The sequence below is a fragment of the Pocillopora verrucosa genome, chromosome 8, assembly GCF_036669915.1.
Source record: "Pocillopora verrucosa isolate sample1 chromosome 8, ASM3666991v2, whole genome shotgun sequence".
Lineage (NCBI taxonomy): Eukaryota > Metazoa > Cnidaria > Anthozoa > Scleractinia > Pocilloporidae > Pocillopora > Pocillopora verrucosa.
The window spans coordinates 1,776,009-1,786,238 of NC_089319.1; the positions used below are offsets into that span (position 1 = coordinate 1,776,009).

The following is a 10,230-nucleotide window of genomic DNA, read 5'->3' on the forward strand; positions in this document are numbered from 1 at the left end:
AATTGTTACTTTTTCAGTTTGCTTTACAGAAGAAGAATGTCACTGAATAATATAAACTCCATACTGCTTGAAAAAAAATCAAAGTAATTACGGGTAATTAATCGGATGAATACAGCACAACATAAGTTGGCAAACACGTGTTTATGCTTATTATATGCGATGCCCTCTTATCAATATTCATAACAGCATGTTGCTATACATCAGCAGATGTTATCCACGTGTAACAGAAGGTAGAGATTTGAAAATAGCATGTGCTGAAAACAGTAGAATACCTGACTTGGAGCTGTTAGTGATATAACAGTACGTATTCTTGGCGGATGTGATTTGGGAACGTAGTTTTTGGGTCAAAAGCACTAACTTGACTTGGTGATAACCCTGGCGGTAAGATAAATTTTGTCTCAATTTCATCTGCAACAAATTCATTTTCTCTCAAATTAGGTTGAAAGATTGCCGTTTATCGTTGCATTTCAAAAACAAAACTGATGTTAAAAAAGCTTTGTTCGGTTGAATTTGAGGTTACGCCGAAAGAGCTAAAACTCGCTGCATAATAATAGAAATAAAGATTAAAACAGCCTGTTTTCATAAGAAATATCTTTATGTTGATGTTGAATCAACGAAGAATGCTTCAGAATTTTTTTCTCACTTCTTTATAAAGTCGGTGAACTGGTGGTTTTTGAAAATTTCCAATGAAGACTACTTGATCGGAAGTTATGGTAAATTCTTGAAAAAAAAACTGAAATTAAAAGAAAAAATTGAAATTTTCGCATTTCTCCAAAAATTAATTCAGTTTTTGTATTAGCGGAAACTTGGTATTCTTTCTAATAATTGAGAATTACAAAAAACTCATTTTTGATAAATTTCAGTTTTTTTGGAGTGTTTGTTTTTATAACACACAATAAAGTTGCAGATTTTTAGGTAAAAAGAAGACAACAATAGAATTTTTCCAAAACTGAATAATCAGTTGAGGATACACTATACACTATGTTAAACTCTCACTGCGTCTTTCAGTTATATATATTGTGACTTAAGTTCGGTTTTTTTTTTCAGCAATCTTTACTGTAACCTCTAAGTATAATGCAGGCTTTGAGATTTCTTTATTCAATCGGAGCACCTTTAGGTCTTGTAATAGTTCGTATGATATCCACTTTTCTGATACGAAAAAAGATCCTAAAACAACTTCACGGGTGAAAATCATATGAAACCTGTTTCCCAATGCAGCATGCGATCTAAAATAAAACCGATTAAGTCTCATCGCACGTGCGCCAAAGAGCCCCGGTTGATTTCCAGTCCAGAGGGCGTTGTCTTGCGGCTGGTTGATCAGTTTTCTTTTCTTTATTCAAATTTTAGCCGGTTTAGATCCACGCAAATAGAAACACTCTTTACTTAATGGAAAAATTGTTTCTTTCCTGTGTAAACAATCTTCAGTAAAAATTTATTAAAATTCATCAGACTTCTTTGCCATAGAAGTTAAAAATAGATACATTAATTCTGTTGGTTATGATACCAAGGGAAGCCCTCAAAAACGCTATTCAAAGCAAGGAAACCATCCCAGAAGCCGCGATGTAAAGTTTTAGTTTACCATAGGCTCAATTTGACACATAGCTGAACTAATCAGGATTTCTTGTGAATTGAGTCAACCTTGTTTATCTTTAGAGCGACATGGTAAGTTAACCGCATGTAATGAAAAATATTTTAACGGGAGTACCTGCTTTGCCTCGGCAACGAGTTGATATATATCTTTGTAAAGATATAGAAAAGTGTCAGTTGCTGAAACTTTGTTTTCAAATGCAAATTGGTTTTCAACAAGTCTTTGCTTGTAGCCTTCAATTCGGGATTACTTTTTCGCCTGTCGAGGTTATGGGAGTTTTCAATACAATGAAAATGATATATAAAAGTTTAATCGAATTTGTCCCGAATTAAATGACTGCGATTTGCTTGAAACAGAATTATGAATATTCAACTTAATTGATTTATCCCCAAGAAAGTTCGGCACGCGTTTGTGAAATGGCATGTATCAAATATATTCATAAAAACAACCCGAAGCGTTTTTTCTTCTAGAGGCCATGCGACTGACAAGCTGTCCGCGGGCTTCTTTGTTACACCGACTCGTTTGTACATAACAAATGAATGATTTTATTCATATGTTAATGCAGCGCAAGCTCTAAGCACCTCTGCCACTTGAATAACTTGTTTTGTCTTCTTTCACACGAACAGCATTATTGCTCCCTGAGGAGAGACAACGAGCTTCTGTGATTGGACCATCCATCACAACTGCGGTTATCGAAATACTTCTGCCTCGTGCCATTAGGAGAACAAATTAACATCGTTGTTACTAGTTCGGTTCATTAACCAGTCAGTCAGCTAAACAACACAGCCGCGATGGAGTACTGCACGTCATTCAAAGTTGTTCGCTGGCTTCTGTTATTGACTTGTTTCAACTCGGTGTGTCCCACCAGCTTGGAAGAAGATTGCATCTGGCGAGGAAGGTAGGAAAATAACTCAGTTTTGGTAGTTTACTGTGAACAGAAGACGTCAGTAATTATCAGTGCGGAAAGATTTTTAATAAACCGAGCGCGTGCCAAATGAGTATGTGGTGAAGACTCGAAGCTGCAGTTCTAAGAAACAATTATTAAATACCGTAACCAACGCGCAACTTCCCCTCGACCGGTATTCTTTGGTTTAATTTTGCAAGTTTTTGAGTTACATCGATATGTCCGCGCCATTTTATGACCAGCGCAAGTTTAAGTGTTTTGTTTTGATAGTAGGCGATAGTCCGCGTAAATCGTTGTTGTTAATTTTATGAAAAGAGTTTTAGATAGCCGTATCTGAACTTGTTCTTATCCGGTTGACAGAAAAGAAACAGATTTGTTCGATGAATGGAAACCATGCTCAAAATACAAAGTTTCCCAGCAATGACGTTACTGGATTGTACACACGAACTATCAAATTTGACAAGCAATTATGAGACAACACAATGTGAAAAATTTCAAGGTCTACTTGGTAAAAAGCTTGGTAAAACACAGTTGATGGCGAATCTGTTCCCCTTTTTCCAGTTTTCATGAGTGCTCTGTAAAATTAGTGCAACGTCGTGTAGAATGATGAATTCGAACTTGTTTTCTTTTTCATCTGGAGTATTAACTGTCTGTTTGGGGCACGTGCTTTGCTTTTGTGTTTGCGGAGACCCATTGTTTGAATGCGCGCAAACAAAAGGAACAGCGAGTGCGTAGTTCCCGATTTGCCTAACAGAATTGTGTTATTGTTCACTTTGCTTCTTCTCTTTGTGTGTTTTTGCAATTCACGAGAGAAAGTGGAAAACGCATGTTCTCTAACAAAAAACCGGAAACAAAAATACAAAACCATTTTACCATCCCAACGTCTTTTTTTCGGCGTCAAAGTTATTCAATCAAAATATAACCGCATTCAATCAAAATATAACCGCCAGGTGCTGGTATAATTTAATTCTGAAGAGGGCTCTCAGGCCCATATCACGAAATTTATCACGGCAAAATGCGCGCAAGTTTTCTTTCTCACATAAATAATTCAACCAAAGAATATTCTGGAGGCAACACGCTAATCCAAATAACTGTTGACAAGATTTATAATCTCGATAAGAGACAAAGCTGATAAAGGAAAAAAATTGAAAAAATTCAAGCTTTTCGCCTTAGGAAAGTGTAATGATATTTGAGATTTGGAATATCAATGAGCTCTTTACCTTATCTCTGATTAAAATCGTATTGGCTGTTTTTAGCCATCTTTTGCTAAGAGATAGATAGCTTTCCCGCTAAAAGACAGAGAAAGAAATATTCTCAATTATTGACGAAAATATGCGACATCTTTTTGGCAAAAGCTATCTTACATTTCGTTTTGTCGCCAACGCACAAGTTACGCATCTTTAGGCATGAACCATGCACTTAGGACTAAAACCGTTTTTTCCGAATGTCGTGACCTCTGATAAGCTTTATTTTATATTTTGTCGGAATGTTTCGGGTGAGTAACATCAGTAACGTACATTTTGCCTTTACACAACCTAAGTAACGTTATTAAGAAAATGGCGCGCAATATCTAATTCCATCTTTTGGAATTATCTGCTATCTGAAATGTGAGCTTTGAAAATGTGAAAAATATCTTTAAAACGTTAAAGAAAGGAGTTTAGAGTATGGTGAATCGCGTAACACTTCACATCCTATGAAAATTGTTTTTTTGAATAAGTTCAAGTCGCGTATCACTCTCCAGTCTTTCCACATACTCATGTAATGTGGGCGCCTTCTTGAGCAAAACTCTCTCCTGTCAAGGGCGAGTAGTTCTTTAGTAAACAAAAACCTCAAACGAATCGCCACACTAATACATTTTTTTTTTGGTGCACCGAATTCCAATTACATCCTCTTAATACAGGTTCGACTGTAGCTTACATAAAATTTCTGGTGGGCTATATTGCGAAGTTTTTTGCTAATATGAATTCATTTCTTCTGATAGAAATTGTCGTCGATACTGTATGTATGACGTAACCAAAACGCTGCCAGTAATAACTGACTGTGTCCCTGTAGCTAATGAGACTTAATATAGCAACCCCGATGTATAATTACTCTTTGAACTTCCTTTTGCCAGCGGTGTTCCTCGTCAAGAAAGGCCATCAGTAGTCAGCATAGAGACCAAGTGTCACCAAGGGGAACTTCATTGGTCAGACCCTTTTGGTGGCCTGCGAGTCACGTTCAATCCACGTGATGTGCACGCCGACTATAAACTGTGTTTTACCGCACGGCATCCTGGTGTAAGGATTTACATTGAGTGGGGACAGAATTTGACTTTGTTGAGAGGAACTGAGGAAAACGAGACAAGAAATGCAGTTTGCGTAAAGAGCTCCGCGGCGCAACGTCCAGTGTTGTACCTAGAAACTCAGGAAGACCAAATAATGACACAACTGAATTACACTGTGCTGGTGAATGGTAGAAAGAGACCCATACATAAAAGACGAAAAGGTAAAATGACTGAGAATGAATTCTTAACATGACACGCAACGCAACGTTGATCGCACACTCTTGTAGTTGTTTAGATCGATGCCGTGGCTTTAGCAGGCCATAATTGTGTTCAATCCCTGCCTGGGTCATCGTGTTGTGACATGTGACTCTAACAGTGCCCCTCCTCGCCAATGATTGGCTGCAAGCTTTACGTAAAACTTGACAACCCTCGGAGGGGGGGAGTCTGGAAAGGGTTAGCACCCCACAGGAGAGGAGTAGCAATACTCCGACTCGCAGCCTTAATCCCACAGACGACAGTCTTGTTCCCGCGCACAGCCTTTTTCGGAGATAGCCATGATGACGCACATGACTAAATTAAAACCACGGAGGACTTTTCCCCTGACAATTGATAGAACCATCAATAGCAAGAAATTGTCAGCAGGTGAATTGAGCCATAGAATACTCATCAACAATTTGCTTGAACTGGCCGTAACATGTAATTCATTATTTTTTATCCACAGAATGCAAGCCATGTCACTATAGAGAACTGCTCAGATCTTTTTGCGAAGCAAATTTTGGTAAGTATAGATACAGTAATTCGGTCCAATATGGCCATCTTAAAAGATTCTGAAGCTGACGTTTTTGAGCGTCAGCCCCAGGTCAGAGTGACGTAATAGCAAGGGTTTTCGCCTATAGCGACTGGGTCCGCCGTTTTGTGTCTCAGTATGATTGATGATAAACAACATGATTAATATTGATAAAGATAATTATTTCATGCATAGCTAACCTTAAGTTTTCTATTATAGTTGTTCGAGGGTATATCAGGAGACTTATTCCCGTCGGAAATGGTCTGACTGAACAAGCTGATTTTGAAGCAACAGAAATCATCAGACAAGAACATGAAATTTTTGTGAAACACGACGCAAACAAATTCGCTGGGTCTATCAATGTTCCTGGTGGCTGCCATTGGAGAGAAACAATGAACCAGCTTTTATTGTTGACGGGAAACCTTAAGGGTGGTAAAGGACCTGCGCTACAGTGTTATATTCAGGAAGAGGCTTGGGTCAACATTCCCAAAGAAGACATTCTGCATTTCTGCAAAGTGGTTCATGTTTAATTGCGTTGACAACATTCACCTGATACAGGCCCAAGAGTCGACTGGACCCGTAGTTTTATCTCTAAGTTTCGTGATTTAGAACCCACCGGAGTATTGACATTACTCCCGATTGGCTCTAAACATGTATTCGGGAATCTTCGTGCCCTTCCTCACCAAACCTACGAACATTTCCCGAAAATATACCGCTTTTTTCCCAGCCCATGAACAGTAACGCGATTTATAACATATAACTCGTTTCAAGGTCGAGTATATGTAAGTATTTCAAGAATAGGATGCTGGGGAAGTTTTTGGCTCGTCCCCGATAAAAATTATCGTTTATTACCATCGGAAGAGAAAATAAGAAATGTAACTCATTCGCCTTCGTGAGGAAAACTTTGGTTAATTGAAACAACAATGAACGTCCTAAAATATTAGTAAAATTTGTGTTGCAAAGGAAAAAGAAATATACAGTTTTTCCTTGGCGCTCCTCGAATTTCGCAGAATCCTTGAAAAATCAAATTGGAAAGAACTTTTCGATGACTTCTTCAAATCCTCTGAACCCTTACGAGACAAGTCTATTTAAAATTTACAAATCTTCGTAAGGATTTCGTACTTGTTTGTAAAGCTACAAGATATATCGAATAGTTGGAATGGTAAAAAATATAGATATTGTTAATTCTAAGGTAAATAGATTATTATTATCTTTGTAAATATTGTACAGGACTCAAGTAAGACTTGAAATATTGTAACTTTAAAGAGAGACGCTTTCTTATGAAAGTATAACTAAGGATAAAATGTTCACTTATGTAAACTTTGTAGCTGATTAAAATCAAATATCCTTGAAATCTTGTCTTTTCTTCTATTAAGTTAGCACAATTTCAACAACGTCATTTTAAGAAAACCATCAATTGTCCATTTGAAGTGTGTAAAGTTTCAGTAAACTTGGAATAACACCTTCACACCCTAAGAAACAGACTGTGAAAAGACTACTATCAAGTACTAGATTACACTGCATGATGGTAAAACCAAAAATATCCCAACAGTGCATCAGAACGAAATTAATCATGTCATGAAGGAGGAGGGGAGGAGACATGCATATTTCAATTCTTTTTCAAACAGATACCTTAACCCTTTAACTCACATGAGTGACCAGGACAGAATTTTTCCTTATAATATTAATACAAGTTCAACTACATTAGTGATGAGAATAGAGAAAAATGACAACTTGGAGAAAATTGTTGATCCAATACAAAATTCTCTGAACTAACATTATAAAAATTGTATGATTGAGAGTAAGGAGAAATACAAACTTGATCAGGAGTAAAAGGGTTAAGAGAGGTATACATTTTCTAGTACAACCACTAAGCATAGAAAACACAAATAAATTGGATCCTGAGCTTTTTTCAGCATTGCCCTTAGCCTTTCTTAGGAACAGATTCATACGTAGGTTTTTTTTCTTGGGGAAGGGAGGAAAGAGGGGAGCTCTTGATCATAATGATAGGAGTGTCCCATCCTTACTGGACTCTGGTTTGTTCTAAAATAATATTTCAGACTTAGTAAACTTTCTTGATTCTCAATTAGGGTCAATTACCAGGATTTCCTTGCCCCAACCTGAATCGTTGCCTTTTCTACTCATAAATGGAGAAAGTACCTCAATAAAACTGTTGTCAACACCAAGGTTTGACTTTATTTGGAGTGGCTCACAAGTAACAAACTTTCACACAATTGATAATACATGAGCATTCCACTGATCAATTCTTATTTCTGCTGTAACAGGGTATACTACCTCACTCTCAGGAAATTATCAAACATGCAAAATCAACTTTGTACAAGTAAAAAAATGACACATCTCTGCTCAGAACAAGTAGGCTGTCAAAAAAGATATTTAACTTTGAAAATATTATCTCCATGGCTGTCAACATCACTCAAATCTTGATCTTCTAACTGAGGATCTTTGGAAAAAAAAAACAAAGTACAAAAATTATCATGTTCTCATATTTCAATGCTATAAAATATGAGGATAAATATTCAATGCCATATTTTTTTAAACAAATAAGTAAACAACACAACCTAAATAATGAGCTGTGCTTTTCCCCAGCAGCATGCAAACAAACTGGAAGCATGAAGTGGTGTGATACTGATATCAAATAATTGACAAATACACTAACTTACATGGGTAAACATGGGGTATTGATTTCATTGTGGCAACTGTATCTTTTGTCCATGGACTGACCAGTGCAAAGATTGGACCTAGAAGAAATAGAAAGTAAGTAAGTTCGAGTGCTACATCAGAGTTCTTAATTATCACATTATGAGAAAATAACACAACAAAAGTAGGCTATATTTTCGGAGTTCACTAGGATCTTGTGATTGAGAGCAAAACTTTTCTAAGTTTATCTGCTAGAGAATGAAATTTGCAGTTTCAAATTAAGAAAAAACTTTTCATTGGACAAAAGAAGAGTCCTCTGCTTAATTTTCCATGGAAAATTCGCTCTTCTAAACATAACGTTGTTATTAAAGTAAACAACCACGAAACTTTATAGGAAAGCAATGTTGTCCCTACCTTTTTGTCAACGCACATATGCAAAGATAAGTCTGAACGACATTGAATAATCTTTCGATAGAGATTACATAACCTGTACTTCATTTTTTACTTCGGAATAGCTCCATTTTGTATTGATATAATCAGTATTGGCTGAAGCTAAGTATCTGATCATGAAAGACCTGCGGGATAGTTCAGTAAGCTGAACGAAATTTAAGCCTGTTTTAGCACACCTATCGACTAACAAACATTTCTATACAAACTAACAGACAGTTAAGCTACCTGATATTCCAAAAACACATGACATAAACAGCACAGGCTCCCTTGCCCAAGCAATTTTAAACCAGTCAATAGTCTTTCTCATAACGCCAGCCATCTTAAATCGGGTACGCAAGCTCGTTAGCCTCGTTCGCATTACGGCTTAGCTCCCAGTACCTCCTCTACCTTTCTTCTCGAGAACAACAGAAAGATTGAGTGGCAACTGAAGGCGAAAGCATCCGAGACTGAGGAAGAATGAATGCGCGATCGCAAGTTTTCGAGTTATCTGTCGAAGGACGACAGATTGAAGAGGCAATTTTGAGTATTTTTCACTCAATTTTACTTCACAGGACGTCTGGAAAGTTTAACTACAAAAGAGAAGGGTCTTATAGCATAGGAACCGTTGGGATGGTTGATGTTGACTGCGATTTTGTGAACTGCACCTATGTTCGGGTAGATTCGGATGAGTTACATCGTTCCTTGAAAAGACAAGTTGCGGAGTTTAGGGAATCTTTGAAAAGTTCCAACGGCCTAAGGAGCGGACAAATCTCTCTAGAGTTTTATCAAAGAAAGAAAGCTCGGTGGCCTTTCGGAATGGAGAATATTCCGTGGGAAATTTGGACGATAAAATTAAATGTCGTCAGCCTAGCTAACGAGCACGAACGGCAGATCTGCCGAGAAAAAGTCGGCGAGGCTCTCGCAGAAAAAATAATTTGTATTGCTGGAGTGATGAACAGACCAGAGTATGTTCCCAAGATGCCGAATCAGTCAGATGTTGCTAATGTTTTTGATATAAGCTACCCAGACGTTCAACCTTACCTTCATAAGTTTAGTTACCAAGCTTCCGACCAGCCATCTCAGTCTGTGGGGACCACAATGAAAAGACTTATACTAGATACATTCTCCTACTGAAGTATTAGGAAATGATTGTTGTATCAAATATATTCTTGATAACTGATAATCACTGTCTTTAGGTGTATCTCTGGATGAGTGAATGTGCAAACATATAGTGACATACTTTGCATTAATGACTGTGAATATGTAAAATGAATACATGTGTACTCTGGATTAAGAAATTAATACTAAAGGAATCTTTGCAGTAATGAAACTTACATAAACAGTGGTGAAAATTAAGCCTGAAAAAAATTTAGGCCGGTATAGGGTTTGAACACATACCTCTGTGATACAAATGCATGAAAGGTTAATCACTGACTGTAAATTACGAATCAACATAATGACCAGCTTTCAGTTGGCTTGTTAGCTCAGTTGGTAGAGCACTGCACTAGAATTGCTGAGGTCATAGGTTCAAATTAAGAATTGGGACCTGAAACTGAAAATAAAAATTGAGTATTGAATGTAATGATTTGTAAGTATCAAAC

The 10,230-nt window shown here is 37.1% G+C and overlaps 3 protein-coding genes across 4 annotated transcripts; 2 read left to right on the top strand and 1 right to left on the bottom strand.

Annotated features, from left to right (window-relative positions):
• Positions 1–231: 231 nt before the first annotated feature.
• Positions 232–6,896, top strand: LOC131790713 (meteorin-like protein). Of its 2 annotated transcripts, none has more exons than XM_059107973.2 (5): positions 232–381; positions 2,215–2,486; positions 4,606–4,976; positions 5,477–5,533; positions 5,762–6,896. In XM_059107973.2, exons 2-5 carry the CDS (start codon positions 2,380–2,382, stop codon positions 6,070–6,072), a joined length of 846 nt encoding a protein of 281 aa, XP_058963956.1. In that variant the 5' UTR covers positions 232–381; positions 2,215–2,379; the 3' UTR covers positions 6,073–6,896. The 2 variants fall into 2 exon arrangements, with proteins under 2 accessions (XP_058963956.1, XP_058963965.1); XM_059107982.2 differs by lacking the exon at positions 232–381 and adding an exon at positions 1,556–1,662.
• An 807-nt stretch (positions 6,897–7,703) lies between these two features.
• On the bottom strand, positions 7,704–8,992 carry LOC131791060 (NADH dehydrogenase [ubiquinone] 1 alpha subcomplex subunit 3). Its single transcript, XM_059108378.2, has 3 exons — positions 8,876–8,992; positions 8,224–8,301; positions 7,704–8,003 (listed from the first exon to the last, which is right to left on the bottom strand). Exons 1-3 carry the CDS (start codon positions 8,967–8,969, stop codon positions 7,924–7,926), a joined length of 252 nt encoding a protein of 83 aa, XP_058964361.1. The 5' UTR covers positions 8,970–8,992; the 3' UTR covers positions 7,704–7,923.
• Positions 8,993–9,057: 65 nt separating this feature from the next.
• Positions 9,058–10,229, top strand: LOC131790007 (autophagy-related protein 101). Its single transcript, XM_059107191.2, has one exon. The coding sequence runs from the start codon at positions 9,107–9,109 to the stop codon at positions 9,761–9,763; it is 657 nt and encodes a 218-aa protein (XP_058963174.1). The 5' UTR covers positions 9,058–9,106; the 3' UTR covers positions 9,764–10,229.
• Position 10,230: the final 1 nt, after the last annotated feature.